Below are 16,630 nucleotides of genomic sequence, written 5' to 3' on the forward strand. Positions count from 1 at the left end.
AAAGTGACTGAGCATGGCTTTTCTAAGGATTCTTCACTCCCCTGGGAATCAGGAGCCACCTCCCAGAGACCCTCTCACTGGTGTGGCAATACTCATCTCCCAATCCACTGACACCAAGAACCTATTTTATCTGCAGTCAATCACTGCTCTCAAGAAGTCTCCACCCCCAACACACACACACACACACGCACACATATACACGCACACATACACATTGTATTTTCAGTCTGAGCCAGTGATATTTTGGAGCCTAAATGTTTTGAAAAATAGAAAACTGTCTCACCATCCTAAGGAAATGAACTTCCAGACCTTGTCTTTGAAAATGGTCAGCTTGATAACCAGTCCCCTGGATCACTTAGGTTTCTCTTCCCTCATCCCTCAGTTACAGGATATGAACAAGGGGTCATACAGGGTATGAACAAGGAGTCCATGAGGGAAAATTCATTGAATGGGCTTTGCAGGACTAATGGGTGTCCTTTGGCTCTTTAAAATCTTCCCACCAAGCTGGCTCTCTAACACTGTAGATAGGAGGCCTTTCTCTCCACTGAGAACTAACGAGAAAAATAGTTCACGTGTGCGTGTCTCATGAATGCATATTTGGTTTGAATCTATGTCATTTTATATTTGGTTTGCACTCTAGAAATTAAAGAAAAAAACAGTTCATAGAGTAAAAAATACATATACTTTTCTGCTTAGTTTCTGTGTGTGCTTTAACAGGAAATGCATTTCTTACACTTTTAAAATGAGCAATCACACGTATAATCAACTTGGTTAAAACTTCCTTCCTGGTAACTGCAACACTTCCTCTGCATCTGGATGTGAAGGGAGACCCAGAAAAGCGGAAGAGTTTAGAAGCACACTGGGTACGTTTGAATTTGTTTTGTTTTTAGAAATTAAACAAATGATCCTTCAACATCGTCGCTTCTGCTGCTTTATCAGGTATTGCTTCCTTCTATTTTTTGCCCTTTGTTGGGTCTGACTCAGAATAGTGACACTTCCTTCTCGGCCAGAATATTTTTATCTGGAACTGCTGTCGTTCTTCTGACCATGCTGCCACTGACTGACTGTTTCATGATCTAGTCCAACCTGTTAGTCCAACCCGTGTGTGTGGATATCCACAAGGTTCCGGCAATAGCTTTGCAGGTGCATCACTCCTTTTTTGTTTTTGTTTGGGAGGAAGAGGGAGGGCCAGCCAGCCTTCAAGCTCTTACAAACGCATGATTCGTGATTAGTGTGCTAAACAGTGTTTTTAACGTCTCTCTCTCGTAAAAGGCGAAAGCTTCACAGCCTCAACCATGAAGGAAAGCAGTGAGTATTTAGTCAGCCAGTTTTCTTCTGCATCTCTTATCTGTAAGTCTGTTTGATGTCATGAAGGGAGAAGTAATTGCTGTGTATTTGCATGTTGCCTAAATTTGGACCTATTTTGTTTCAAGTTAACCCAGTATTCACAGTTTACAGTTCTCTTCTTTGTCATTCTGTAAAGTAGCGAAAGACCAAATAGTGAAGGGCTTAAGCTGCAAGAGACAGTTCTTTAGGACAGTCGGTTTCATGTATTTAGTAAGTGTAACTTCATAATATGTTGAGAGAGGGACTGTTGACTTTAAAAGTAAATTTAAGTCAAGATTTGAACAGAAGTTTGGATCTATTGCCTTTCTTACCTTTTAATCAAACTCTTTTTGGTATATATCAAATGTTCCACTGTTTCTTAAGGAAATAAATAATTACTTATATATTACACTAACATTAGTCCTTTTAGAATAATATTTTCTTAGACATTAATTTTTGTTTTACTAATTGGTTCTTATTTAGAATAAGAACTACTAAATAGTAAAATCAAAATACCTTATTTGTATTTCAATTTTAACATGTTAAGCATTTCAATCATTATTTGAAGAGTTTCACACTACAATAAGTAACATTTATACTTAAATGCTTTGTGAAAGTAGGTCCTTATTAACTATTTGTGGAAATAGTGGATAAATTATTGAGAACATATTGGTGAATTCTAGTTATAGAGATGAAACTATTAGAGCAAAAAGAAGTTAAATAGTCAATAGGGGTCCCAAAGCAGGTCCTTCCTTCCAACCTGCAGGTTCTCCAGAGGTAGATGAGATGAACTGGTACAAAGGTAACACTATCTGAAAGTTCCTGTTTGGAGAGTACAGCCCTGGGGACTGCCCTGAGAGGTCGCCCTAATGGGGCGATGACAGCCGAGAAACTTACATGCTTCCTGAGTCACAGTTATAAATGTCTGCAAATGTGCTTCAGAGGAGCTTCACCAACTCTGATCTTTTTGAGTTTTATCAGTGAAATGACTACCTCTCCTCACTAGAAAGAAAAAAATGAAGAGAAAAAAAAAATAGGCAGGAAGTTGACGAGGGCACAGATACCTGATCCAGAAAGCTTGAAAAGGGATCATGAGGTAACTTGGATAAGGTGTCTGAGTCCCCCAGGAGACATGTGAGACTGAACAAAGAGGAAATAAGCCAAAGGCCTGTTTTCAAAGGGAGTTGTTTCAGCATCTTACATGGCACCTTGTAAACTAGGCCTTGATGTTCTAACTGGATTATTTGACTCATCCACGCATTTCAATATGCTTAAAACAATTAACACTTAGAGCCATTACAGTTCATCCGACAGCATGCTAGATCAGTGCTTGACCTCTCTCTTTTTTTAAATTAAAATTTCAAACATAACAGAAGTAGAGAGAGTAATCAATGAGTCCCCATCTACCCATGGCCCACATTCAGCAAGTTATTACCTTATTTAATGCTCCTTCCTACCCTCTGAAGTATTGCTAACACCATTTGATGGATAGGAAACAGGCTCAGAGATTATTTAAGCAGCTCCTCCCCCAGTTTCTAAGTGGTGGGGCCAGGATTCCTCGGCCCCTATTCCGCACCTCCTGTGTCCTCCTGCACACATCCCTGTCATTTGTCTACACCTTCTCCTTGCCAGCTCACGGGCCACCATAAAAGGCAAGCACCTTCCCTCTGAAGAGCCCTCTGTTCCTCTCTGCTCCCAGGTCACGTAGGGCATGGAGCTGGAGAACCATGAGCAGCCTGTGGTGCTGAGAGAGGACAACTGCCGCAGGCGCCGGAGGATGAAGCCCCGAAGCACAGCTGCTAGCCTGTCCTCCATGGAGCTCATCCCCATTGAGTTCGTGCTGCCCACCAGCCAACGCAACACCAAGACCCCCGAAACGGCGCTGCTGCATGTGGCCGGCCACGGCAACGTGGAGCAGATGAAGGCCCAAGTGTGGCTGCGCGTGCTGGAGACCAGTGTGGCCGCCGACTTCTACCACCGGCTGGGCCCCGACCACTTCCTCCTGCTCTACCAGAAGAAAGGGCAGTGGTATGAGATCTATGACAAGTACCAGGTGGTGCAGACCCTGGACTGCCTGCACTACTGGAAGGTGCTTCATCGGAGCCCCGGGCAGATCCACCTGGTTCAGCGGCACTCGCCCTCAGAGGAGACGCTGGCCTTCCAGCGCCAGCTCACTGCCCTCATCGGCTACGATGTCACAGATGTCAGCAACGTGCACGACGACGAGCTGGAGTTCACACGCCGCCGCCTGGTCACCCCGCGTATGGCCGAGGTGGCTGGCCGCGACCCCAAGCTCTACGCCATGCACCCCTGGGTGACGTCTAAGCCTCTCCCGGAGTACCTGCTGAAGAAGATCACCAACAACTGCATCTTCATCATCATTCACCGCAGTACCACCAGCCAGACCATCAAGGTCTTGGCTGATGATACCCCGGGCACCATCCTCCAGAGCTTCTTTACCAAAATGGCCAAGAAGAAGTCCCTGATGGATATCCCCGAGAGTCAGAACGAACAGGACTTCGTGCTGCGTGTCTGCGGCCGCGATGAGTACCTGGTGGGCGAGACGCCCATCAAAAACTTTCAGTGGGTGCGGCAGTGCCTTAAGAATGGTGAAGAGATTCACCTGGTGCTTGACACTCCGCCAGACCCAGCCCTGGACGAGGTGAGGAAGGAAGAGTGGCCGCTGGTGGATGACTGCACCGGAGTCACTGGCTACCATGAGCAGCTAACCATCCACGGGAAGGACCATGAGAGCGTGTTCACTGTGTCCCTGTGGGACTGTGACCGCAAGTTCAGGGTCAAGATCAGGGGCATCGATATCCCCGTCCTGCCCCGGAATGCAGATCTCACGGTTTTTGTGGAGGCAAACATCCAGTATGGGCAGCAAGTCCTTTGCCAAAGAAGAACCAGCCCCAAACCCTTCACTGAGGAGGTGCTCTGGAATGTGTGGCTTGAGTTCAGTATCAAGATCAAAGACTTACCCAAAGGGGCTCTGCTCAACCTCCAGATCTACTGTGGCAAAGCGCCAGCTCTGTCTGGTAAGGCCTCTGCAGAGACTCCCAGTCCCGAGTCCAGAGGCAAAGCTCAGCTTCTCTACTACGTGAACTTGCTGCTCATCGACCACCGATTCCTCCTGCGCCACGGCGAGTATGTGCTCCACATGTGGCAGTTATCTGGGAAAGGGGAAGACCAAGGGAGCTTCAATGCAGACAAGCTCACATCTGCCACCAACCCCGACAAGGAAAACTCAATGTCCATCTCCATTCTCCTGGACAACTACTGTCACCCCATAGCCTTGCCTAAGCATCAGCCCACCCCTGACCCGGAAGGGGACCGTGTACGAGCAGAAATGCCCAACCAACTTCGGAAGCAACTGGAGGCAATCATAGCTACTGATCCACTTAACCCTCTCACTGCGGAAGACAAAGAATTGCTTTGGCATTTCAGATATGAAAGCCTTAAGGATCCCAAAGCATACCCTAAGCTCTTTAGCTCAGTGAAATGGGGACAGCAAGAAATTGTGGCCAAAACATATCAATTGTTAGCCAGAAGGGAGGTCTGGGATCAAAGTGCTTTGGATGTTGGATTAACGATGCAACTCCTGGACTGCAACTTTTCGGATGAAAACGTAAGAGCCATTGCAGTTCAGAAACTGGAGAGCTTGGAAGACGATGACGTTCTGCATTACCTGCTCCAACTGGTCCAGGTAGGGGAGGCACTCATCTCAAGGAATTTATCTGCCTGTGCAGACAGGCACCAGATTAAGCCATCTTCCAGTGCACATTGTCCAAAGAGAGTCAATGATCAGTCAAAGGAGATCTACTTTTTTACTACTCAAAGAGTAGTAAACGTTCCCTTTTACTTTTTTTCTGTCTTTGAGGGCTTTCTGACCAGCATTTTGATGACATGAATAATTCCACTTTTTTTAGGAGAACTGGCCCAGTGGGAATGAGAGTTTACTCTGTTAATGATAGACTTGACTTACTGAATGCTCCCTTACGCCAAGGCTCCAAGTGATCTATGTATTTTTCATGTATTATCATGTTTAACTCTCCCAACAATGTTGATAGCAGTCCAGTTAATATTTGCATTTTATATATAAGGAAACTGAGGCACTGAGAGTTTAAGTAACATGCCCAAGGCCACATATTTTGAAAGACAAATTCAAACCCAGAGGTCCGACGACAGGTCTGCTCTTTTTATTGCCTCCCAGTGTCTGCATGTATGCACGATAGCATGTCCTAGAGAGAAAATATCATACTCTCTGCTCATGTTTGTCACAATTCATAGAGTAACATCTCAATTCTGGATGGGACCTTGAAAGCCCCTCTCTTTAGACAGGTCTGGTACTCTGTTTCCACTCTTCTTCATAGGCCTTTCCCTGTGTCCAGAGAGACTAAATCATTTGTTAAAGGTTTCCTTAGGAAGTTAGATAAAGGAGGACTGGTTCTCTTGCTCACTATAGTCATTCTCATAGTGTATTGTGCTGCTTGATGAGGAGGAGGGAAGACAGGAATTGGAAGAGAATTCTGTTTTACAGAGCAGATGTGCTCATTCATTACTTCAACAACTCAGACTGAGTGTTTCCCCTTTTCTGGGTACTGGATATAGAGAAGTGATCAAAACACGGCTGGGCTCTGCCCGAGTGTAGCCTGTAGTTCATGGAGAAAGACATCAAATGAGTACACATACAGGCAGATACTGAATAACATACTGTGACAAACGCTTTGAGGAAAAGCTATAGAACTTTATGAGAAAATCGTCAGGGGTCCTGAGAACACTTAATTTACATTGAAGAAGCCAAGGACAATTCTGAGTAGGTGATGTTTTTCGGGCTAACTGTTGGACACCAAACTGTCTAATCATTATCTATATTTATAGGCAGTTTCTGGAGTTTTCTGATGCAAATTTTGGATAGTCTAAACTTTGAATCTTCACCTTCCCATTACTCAGAGAGTTGAAACATAGTTGGCCTTTATCTTTATCTAATCAAATATAACCAAAGTTTTTCTCTGCCCATGAGTTGAGAGACTAGTGTAAACACTAATGAAAATTTAATAAAAATCAAAGTCTCCTCAGTTTTCTAGCTCTCCATAACAAAAAGAACATGAGGCAAATTTGCAAAGGATCTGTTTCAAATCCCAAGGCCATCATGAATTATTTTACATTGTCATTTTCACAAGTGAACTTTGCAGGCTTGGAAAATGAATAGTATTCTTCTTAGAAACATGTAAATAAAAGAGGTCAGTGATATTAACATTGAGTTTGTGGTCCTAAATTTGAAGAAGAGTAGTCATTTGAAGATATGGCCAAATGACTCATTCATTGCTGATTAAAATGGTCTCCTAGTTGAGACCTGCATCATCTTTACAGAAGTGAAACATGAAGAAGGTCAAAAAGACTCACATTTGGGTTAAAACTTAGTAACATTTCTGAAGTGACTACTGGTGGCTAAATAACTACATTCTCAGAATTAAGATCTTAACCACAGTTACAGCAGCACCAGTTTGAGCATACATCATCTTTGAAAGCATGGGGATAATTGAAATATTATCAAGTCAGTATTGATCATTTCCAAACTGGAAAACCAAAGTAAGGATTAGAAATCATACCCAAAAGTTCCCATAAAGTGAATGGAAATTTCTCCTCTTTCTTAGGGAAAAGGATAGACCATGTCTATTTATAAGGGAAATACTCCTGAGATATTTAATTTTAAACTTCTCTTTATGCTTATAAATCCCACCTATCCTGTAACTTTATATATGCACCTCTAATAATCAAACAGTATTTGTTAGTCTTCAGTTTAGTTCAGTTCAGTCTCTCACTCGTGTCGGATTCTTTGTGACCCCATGAATCGCAGCACACCAGGCCTCCCTGTCCATCACCAACTCCTGGAGTTCACTCAGATTCATGTCCATCAAGTCAGTGATGCCATCCAGCCATCTCATCCTCCGTTGTCCTCTTCTCCTCCTGCCCCCAATCCCTCCCAGCATCAAAGTCTTTTCCAATGAGTCAACTCTTCACATGAGGTGGCCAGAGTACTGGAGTTTCAGCTTTAGCATCATTCCTTCCAAAGAAATCCCAGGGCTGATCTCCTTCCGAATGGACTGGTTGGATCTCCTTGCTGTCCAAGGGACTCTCAAGAGTCTTCTCCAACACCACAGTTCAAAAGCATCAATTCTTCGGCGCTCAGCCTTCTTCACAGTCCAACTCCCACATCCATACATGACCACAGGAAAAACCATAGCCTTGACTAGACGGATCTTAGTCATCTTACTGCATCTAAAATTATGATCTATTGCATACATGCAGAGAAGTACAGAAAATGATGTAATAAATATCCATGCACCCACTAGAATTTAATAATTTTTCAGGGTTTTTTTGTTTGTTTGTTTGGCCAAGTAGCATATGGGATCTTAGATCCCCCACTAAGGATGAACCCGTGACCTCTGAATTGGAAGCACAGAGTCTTAACCACTAGACCATCAGGGAAGCCCCTACATTTTTATTTTTTAATTGCCCAGGCTACCCTGGGGAAGCAGTTGAGTGGTGGGGGGGGCAGAGTTTGGGGCAGCCACCAACCTGGGCCCTATTTTTTTTTTAACTTTTGTTCTTTTCTTTTTTCAGCCATAGGGCTGCCACCTATGTGAAAATCTCCATATTAGCCAAGTGATGCAAAAACTACTAAACACTGCTAAACCTGGGGAAGCAGATAAAACAAGAGATTTTCAGGCAAAAAACCCTATATACTCTGAATCGTAGAAGGGAGTGATGATTAGTCTGTTGCAGTAAGAACCTGGAAGGCAGTTCACTGACTTGCTAGTGAGATGCCAAGCACCTATCTTGAACAGAAGGGGAGCTACACAATTTTCAGGATCTTTATATCTAACAGATATTTTTCTCCCCAAGTGTACAATATCCCCACTGCCTATTTTCTTCCCAACAACCTTTCTTTTCTTCCACTTTTATAGATTTGTCTCCATCTTTCTCTTCTATCCTGCCAATAAAAATCAGGTAAGCCCTTCATGGGAACAAAAGCCCTCACCTCTTCATTTTTAAAGTTATCAAAAGCACATTATTGTGAGTCAGGAGTTCTGGCTTCTAATCTTGGTCCTTAAGCAAGTGGTTCACTCTGGCCCAAAGTGTCCTTGAAGAGAAAGGGTTGAACTTAAATGACTGGTCAGATTTTCATCCTCCTATCCACACAAACCCACTAAGGCAGAGACCAATTTTTCTCCATTTCCTGTTTCCTGATTAACCAATGGAGAACACAGTCCTACAAATGCCAATGTGTTCTTTCCTTAGGCTGTGAAATTTGAACCATACCATGACAGTGCCCTTGCCAGATTTCTGCTGAAGCGTGGTTTAAGAGTAAGTACTTCCATTTTGATAAGAGCATGACCTTTAAACAGTTATCAAGAATTGACTGATAATCTGGAGCATTAGTCATAATAATTTTAACCTTCTTGTTTCCACCCTCAGAACAAAAGAATTGGTCACTTCTTGTTTTGGTTCTTGAGAAGTGAGATTGCCCAGTCGAGACACTATCAGCAGAGGTTTGCAGTGATTCTGGAGGCCTACCTGAGGGGCTGTGGCACGGCCATGCTACGGGACTTCACTCAACAAGTCCAAGTAATCGACATGTTACAAAAAGTCACCATTGATATTAAATCACTCTCTGCCGAAAAGTATGACGTCAGCTCCCAAGGTATGGGTGGCTTGATTTTCTTGGTGCTCTTTGCAAATGCCTTTGTCTCCAAATACCATCCCTGGGATCCTTCTTCCTTCTGGAGGGCAAGTCACACCTTCCTCAGGGTAGCCAAGAATACATTTTTAAATTTTCTGTCTTTCTTCAGTAAGCAAATTTCAAGTTCTCCCTTTACAAGTTAATAAGTTTTGAAACTACACTTATATTCTAATGATGAATGTATTATAATAGATGCTAAACTCTTTGAAGTTAAAACTGCATTAAGCAGATGTAAGATGCATTTTTAAAGAGCAACTGTGCACACACACACTCACAAAGATTAGTTATTCCCAAATATTTACCCTTTCAAAACATGCAGATAATTTTCAAATCTTCACTCTTCCAAAGTAATGAATTATTGAGAATTTTTTCAATTTTTAAATATATATGTATATGCATACATCATATGTTGCAAGATGTATATTTATATATGTGCTTCTTATAAAATATATATATCACCTCCTTTATGTTCCAGTGTTGTCTTATCTCTAAGAAATTCTAAATGAATCACTCTTTATCTATTTTCCCATTGGTTTTAGTTAATACTACATTAAATTAAAGCTATTAACACATTTTTCTGGTCTATTGAGCTGTATGAGCCGTGAGCTAGGAATTATCTCTTATCATGCTTGTATACCTAGATTCAGCATTATAGCTCACAATGGACCCTCACTAACATACTTAACCAATTTTAAGCTTTTGAATATTTCGATTTTCCATTTTTCCCTTTGATTCTTTTCCGATATACCAATAATGCTCTCTCCTAAAAATAATGGTGATAATAATCTTAACTTTTTTGTCGTTGTAAGAAAGAAAGGGGAAAATTTGTACTAACCGCCAGTCTGTTACCCAGGCAGTAATTTTCCATTTATATATTTGCCTTTAGAATTTTGAGGCTGTCATATTTTTTCCATACAACCTAACTTCCTCTTTTGTAAAGAATTTACCAAACCCTAACCAAATTCCATTTAATATGGTCTTCAGATATGCGTCCTAAATCAGATGGCAGTTTAAAGTTTCACATATTGGAAAGAAAGCTACAGTAATTCCCTAGCATTATTCATAAAACGTCCTTCTGTGCCTGTCTGGGTATGCCATATATGTTCAGATACTTCTGTCCCCTGTTTTAATGTGCGTGCAGAGTTTATTGCTCTCAGTAAGCCTGTCACCCTGAAAGGTTAGTTCCTCAAGGACAGAAACCTTCTCCCTTTTCTCCTATTCTTCACCTTACCAAATGTATAGAATGTTGTGAATATGTGTGACTTCAGGAAATGTTATAGGCGATATTGGTAATTTCTTGAACTCATATAACTCTTGTGTACTTTTGACAATTACAGTTATTTTCCAACTAAAGCAAAAGCTTGAAATCCTGCAGAATTTGAATCTCCCCCAAAGCTTTAGAGTTCCATATGACCCTGGACTGAAGGCAGGCGCACTGGTGGTAGGTATCATCTTGATATGTCTTAACAATGTCTCTGCCTGCTTCACCAGGCCTTAGTGGATGAAAGCTGACATTTACAGAGAGACAGGGAAGCTGGAAAGTCCCTGGATGGGCTTCTGTCAAGCCGTTCCTCAACTGCTAGATACTAAAAACCTCAGCACTGGGCAATCTCCCATCCATTTTAAGTCAGCTTTCTTGAGGAACCATTTGTATACAATAAAATGTATCCATTGCAAGCTTACAATTCAGTGAGCTTTGCCAAATGTACACAACCACATAACTATCACAACCACTTCCAATTATTTTGGCCACCTGCTGTGAAGGGCTGACTTGTTAGAAAAGACCCTCATGCTGGGAAAGGTTGAAGACAGGAGGAGAAGGGGATGACAGAGGACGAGATGGTTGGATGGCATCACTGACTCACCATGGACATGAGTTTGAACAAGCTCTGGATATTGGTGAAGGACAGTGAAGCCTGGAATGCTGCAGTCCATGGGGTCGCAAAGAGTCAGACATGACTGAGCGACTGAACTGAACTGAACCATCACAAAATCAAGACAGAGAATATTTTCATAGAAATTTGTAGAAAAAATTCTTTCGTATCCCTCTGTGATTAGTCTCCTTCTGTACTCCATCCTGGATAACAGATCTGTTTTCCATCATGAAATTTTGCCCCTTCTAGAATGTCACAAAGTGGAATCATACAATATGTACTTTTTGTTATAATCAATCTTTTTAATTTTAGCCACTCAAATGAGTATGAAGTAGTACTTCACTGTTATTTTTAGTTTCATTTAGTTTCATCATTCCCTAATGATGTTGAGCATCTTATCATGTGTTTATTTATTTTTTTTAGAAGCTTCTTTTCATATCTTCCAATCATTTTTAATTTGGGCTACCATTTTATTCTTATTTATGAGTTACTTATATATTCTGGATGTAAATCCTTTATCAGGTATATAGTTTACAAATATTTTCTCCCAGTCTATGGATTACTTTTTCATTTTAATGTGTTTCAAAGAGCAGAAGATTTGAATTCTGATTAAGTTCAATTTATCATTTTTTCTTTTATGGTTCACACATTTTGTGTCCTAAGAAATATTTGCTTCATCCAGTGATTTTCAACCAGGTGGAACCCCCACCTCCGCCACCAAGGGATGTTTGGTAATGTCTGGAGACATTTTTGATTGTTCCAACTGGGGCAATGCTACCAGCATCCCCTGGGCAGAGACCAGAGATGCTGCTAAATACCCTACAATACACAGGACAGCCTCCCCCTACCCCCCACAAACAAAAAATTATCCAGTCCAAAATGTTAGTAGTGCCAAAGTGGAGAAACACCTCCTAATTCAATGTGACAAATTTTTTTTCCTAAAGTTTTAATTCTCATATTTAAGTCTTTAATCCATGTTTAGTTTTATATACAATTAGCAGTAAGCTGGCTCTTTAGCAAAAGCACACACTACCTACTGTCCTTTTGAAGTTAGAAATTGGTGCATGCTCAGTCTCTTCAGTTCTATCTGACTCTTTGCCAGGCTCCTCTGTCCATGGGCTTTTCCTGGCAAGAATAGGGGAATGGGTTGCCGTGCCCTCCTCCAAGGGATCTTCCCCACCCAGGGGTCAAATCTGCATCTGCTGCACTGCAGGTGGATTCTTTACTGCTGAGCCACTGCGGAAGCCCTAGAACTTGGTAGGGATGATGATGTGGTAATACAGCTTCACATCATTTGCTTTTTTTTAAGATCACATTTTTGATCCATAATGAATTCACTGTTGGCTAAAACTCCTAAGATTTTCTATTTGGAAAGAGTGGCTGCTAAATCATCTTTCTCCCACCTTGAATTCATTTCGATGTTATGTAGGGTTTTTTGGAGGGGAAAGGCATTGTGTAATATCTGAGTGCAAGAGTTTCATTTATTGTTGTTAAATTTCATCTTGTTATATTTGGCCTAGAATTAGATTGCATCTAATTTTGCAACAACCATGCTTAGACACTATGGTAGCAACAGAACTCCTTTTTTCAAATTAATTCTTAGAATGAGGCCAAATATATTTTAAAAAATTACAGCAAAATTGCCCTGTGTTAGAGGGAACATAAAAGTGCAAGAGTCCTATGAGAGTGGAATATCAGAAGATAGGGTACGCCACGCCTCTTAGGCCCTCCACAGATGCTTGGGTTTCCTGGGAACACACTTTGAGAACCACTGGTTTAAGCATTGTGAATTGCTTTCACTAGCATTTTTGGATTTGGTGAAAATGCCATGTGCATTTTTACCCAAATCACTAAAATCCTTCTCCAGCTGAAAACTTTTTCCTAGGTGTTTATAGTGATACTTTGCAAGAAGATGTATGTCTCCACAACGTGTTTTCAGTTGTGCATAGGAAACATGTGGCTGTTTTCTTACAGATTGAAAAATGTAAAGTGATGGCCTCTAAGAAAAAACCCCTGTGGCTTGAGTTTAAATGTGCTGACCCTACAGCTCTATCAAATGAAACAATTGGAATTATCTTTAAACACGGCGATGATCTACGCCAAGACATGCTTATTTTACAGGTATACTGCTGTTAAGGATTTTTTTTTCAGTTGTTCAAAAAAAGAAATCTGTACTAGTTGTAAAAAAAAAAAAATACCTTCTACTGACCCTGTTCCAGTCTCCTATTTTGTATAATGAAGAGTGATTAAAGATAACATAATAGAGTTTTCACTGGGGGAGTATGGCCACAGACCATTAGATATGAATCTAGTCAGCCTCATGGTTCTATCCACTCCTGAAGAGATGCATATCCAGCATTCCCAAATAAGCTGAAACACATCCCTCACCTAACTTCTTTTCTATATACCCCATTCCTAGTGTGGTAACGTGGAATGGAAATACATTGACCCCCAAGCATCCACTTTATTCACATTCTTTGACATTCATTGATTCATTCACATTCATTCATTACATGCTCAATGGACATGAATTTGAGCAAACTCCAGGAGATGGTAAAGAATAGAAAGACTAGCTGCAGTCCATGGGGTTCCAAAGAGTTGGACACGACTTAGTGACTGAACAACGAGCAACATACACTCACAGATGTTCTCCTTATATACGTCACCTTTGGTATATATCCACATACACAGATTCAAGTGAATGATCTGATAGGATGGAGGGAGAAGATGAATAGGGAGATGACTGGAGAATTCATGCAGTTTACATAATAAGATTGAACAGATTTTTAGAACAGAAGGTGGATGACAAAGGTATCAGTGTTGATCACTTTCATATTTTTGAACATACATTTTAGCTTTGCAGATTTGTAAAGTAATATATGCTGTACCCTAGCTGTTCAATACTGTAAAAGTAACATAATTTCTAATATGTCATGTAATTTATTTAAAATAGGAAAGCCATGGTATCAAAAATATGGTACAAATACTTATTTACAAAACAGAAATAGACTCACAGACATAGAAAGCAAAACTATGGTTACCAAAGGGGAAAGGGTAAGGGGGATAAGGTAGGAGTTTGGAATTAACAGATACACACTGTTACATATAAACTAGATAAACAAGACCTACTGTATAGCACAGGGAACTCTACTCGGTAATCTTGTAATAACCTATAATGGAAAATAATCTGAAAAAGACTGGGAATAATAATCACACCCACACTGGAGGGTTAATGCAAAGGATCAACATAAAACAGCCTCAGTGAATGTCAGGTATCTTTATTGTCATCGTCACTGTGGCCCTGATTGGAGCCCAAGAGTGCCTTATGGATAAAAATGTGTAAAGATGTTAGAATGGAACTTATATTCATTATGGCAAAATATACATAACTAGGAACAATAGATGAATCATGGCTGAAACCTACCCCCAAAGAAATCCAACATTCCTCTTTTCCCAAGTACCACTCTGGAGCCAAAAACTGAGGCTCCCAAGGAAGGGAAACACTAGAGTACCAGGTTGACAAATAAAAGTACATTCGTTACTTATATATTTCACATTCACTTCAATAGTCTGTGTTGCCAGAAAAGATTGGTGCCATTTCTAATGGAGAAGAGAAATAGACATTTGTAAGAGAAACGGTTTTGTGTTTTGATGCCCAGATTCTGCGAATCATGGAATCCATTTGGGAGACTGAATCTTTGGACCTGTGCCTCCTGCCGTATGGTTGCATTTCTACTGGTGACAAAATAGGTATGTGGGGACCTTGGGAGATGAATATACTGCTCAGCTCATTTAAAAGGCCATCATCCCATGGGACATCCCTGGTGGTCCAGTGGTTAAGACTCCCATTTTAAGGGGCATGAGTTCAATCTCTGGTTGGGAAACTAAGATTCTGCATACCACATGGTCCCCCCAGAATTTTTAAAGACCATCATCCGTTCAGCGTAGGCCTTGAATAAGTGAAAATTTACAATCATAATCCATGTAAAAGGAAGATGTTCCAAGGCTAATGAATGTGACTCTCAGTTTAGTATGGACATGTTGAAAATACATGAATGCATGATTTAATTTCTTGTGACTATATATGAAAATGATTTTAACAAGAACTTGTTCCCTCCTCTAAACTTTCACTCTTTTCATTGCACAGTAAACTTCTCTCTCACAAAAAACATTCCAAAGTAGATGGAAAGATCTGCCGCTTCTTTTACGAGCCTGACTTCACATTATCAAAGCTATTAGGTACTCTCCTCTTAGGTGCTTTTGTAGACATTTCACATTTTAATTTCAATTAAACAAATTTTTATTCCAGTTTCCAATTTGAGAAGTAGAGAACAGCCTTCTCATTTGACTCTGGAATTTTAAAAAGAAAAAGGAACAGGTTGCCAAGTGAAGAAAGATGTGCTTGGCGTATTAATGGTTTTGCTTATCAGAAACCAGCCCTTTCCTCTTTTCATTCATGGATACTGAAAGCAGGTCCCACACAACTTTCCTATCCGCCTCCTTTTCTTTCTCTTCCTCATAAGGAAACCACCAGCACGAACCTGGAAAATAACCTTCTGGTTGAGAAAGCTCTCTGCCCTCTACTGAACAAAGACACAGCCATTTCTCCTCTGGGTCTGGTGCTTGGCTCCAGTTCACATCAGATCTGTGCATCTTCCCACAGGAATGATTGAGATTGTAAAAGATGCCACAACGATCGCCAAAATTCAACAAAGCACAGTGGGCAACACGGGAGCCTTTAAAGATGAAGTGCTGAGTCACTGGCTCAAAGAAAAATGCCCTATTGAAGAAAAGGTGAGCTCCTGCTTCCCCCCACTCCAAAGGCTCCTGAGAAATTGTGAGACACAGCAGTCTAATGACACGTTTTCAAAGGCTCTGCATTGCCATGCCTCCTAACACACTGTGGAACACTTTCCTCCTGAGCTCATGGGGGTTTAAATGCTGGTGGCATAGTAGATCTGTGCAAAACAGAGGTGCTCATTCAGACCTCACTGAGCATTTGCTTCTCTTTTGATTATCAGGCCTGCTTTGCATAAAATTTGGTTCTGGGACATAATTTGTTAGCATCTTTTCACACCATCTATTTTTGTCATTCAGCAGAAAAATTTAGTTACCACAGACAAACTCCTTCTGATCTGGAAACACTTCAGATCATAAAAAGTAATTTGCAATTTACCCCTGCACCCTAATCTAAATGGTAAATCAGGGATGTTGAAAATGCTACTTCCATTACTCAGAAGTACATGTGTGAGTCCTTCGCAAGCTGTGTGGTTAGGCTGCTTGGCTGCTTGTTAAAATTCTTCTGTACAGGATTAGCACTTCTCATTTGCATGGGTACCCCCCTTTTGGGGGAGGGAATATAATTAGTAGCATTTATTAGTCTGTTATACGTGAGGATTTGTGAACCCATGCATACTTTAAGTGGTCACAAGCAAAACATATGTTCACCAACAAAGGAGGAATCATTATGGGGTCTGGATTGTTGCTGGCAAGTGATGCATGGAGAGGCAGTGAACCCTTTGATTATATTACTGTCGTCCTTTGACTATTGTTTCCTTCTCGTGCTGAGTCACTGTATCTTCACCTAGAATGAAAGGAGAGCAATGAAGAAAGTTGGCACCTCAAAGACGAAACTTTAATGAAACCAGGCACCACTGACTTGCTCCCTGAAAATGATTCCCAG

The 16,630-nt window shown here is 41.1% G+C and overlaps 1 protein-coding gene across 7 annotated transcripts in view; it reads left to right on the forward strand.

Moving 5' to 3' along the window:
• Nucleotides 1-769: 769 nt before the first annotated feature.
• PIK3CG (phosphatidylinositol-4,5-bisphosphate 3-kinase catalytic subunit gamma) overlaps nucleotides 770-16,630 on the forward strand; it is a 35,934-nt gene continuing 20,073 nt past the window's right edge. The window contains exons 1-9 of one of the 7 annotated variants that reach the window (XM_069587848.1): nucleotides 816-939; nucleotides 1,273-1,308; nucleotides 3,026-5,032; nucleotides 8,632-8,697; nucleotides 8,809-9,034; nucleotides 10,411-10,514; nucleotides 12,922-13,068; nucleotides 14,607-14,697; nucleotides 15,611-15,741. In XM_069587848.1, coding sequence (XP_069443949.1) covers nucleotides 3,038-5,032; nucleotides 8,632-8,697; nucleotides 8,809-9,034; nucleotides 10,411-10,514; nucleotides 12,922-13,068; nucleotides 14,607-14,697; nucleotides 15,611-15,741 — 2,760 coding nt within the window. In that variant the 5' untranslated portion in view covers nucleotides 816-939; nucleotides 1,273-1,308; nucleotides 3,026-3,037. Of the gene's footprint in view, nucleotides 1,144-1,272; nucleotides 1,351-3,025; nucleotides 5,033-8,631; nucleotides 8,698-8,808; nucleotides 9,035-10,410; nucleotides 10,515-12,921; nucleotides 13,069-14,606; nucleotides 14,698-15,610; nucleotides 15,742-16,630 lie in introns of all 7 variants that reach the window. The other 6 variants (XM_069587852.1, XM_069587850.1, XM_069587851.1 and 3 more) reach the window with 6 other exon arrangements.

Source organism: Ovis canadensis, chromosome 4, assembly GCF_042477335.2.
Source record: "Ovis canadensis isolate MfBH-ARS-UI-01 breed Bighorn chromosome 4, ARS-UI_OviCan_v2, whole genome shotgun sequence".
Lineage (NCBI taxonomy): Eukaryota > Metazoa > Chordata > Mammalia > Artiodactyla > Bovidae > Ovis > Ovis canadensis.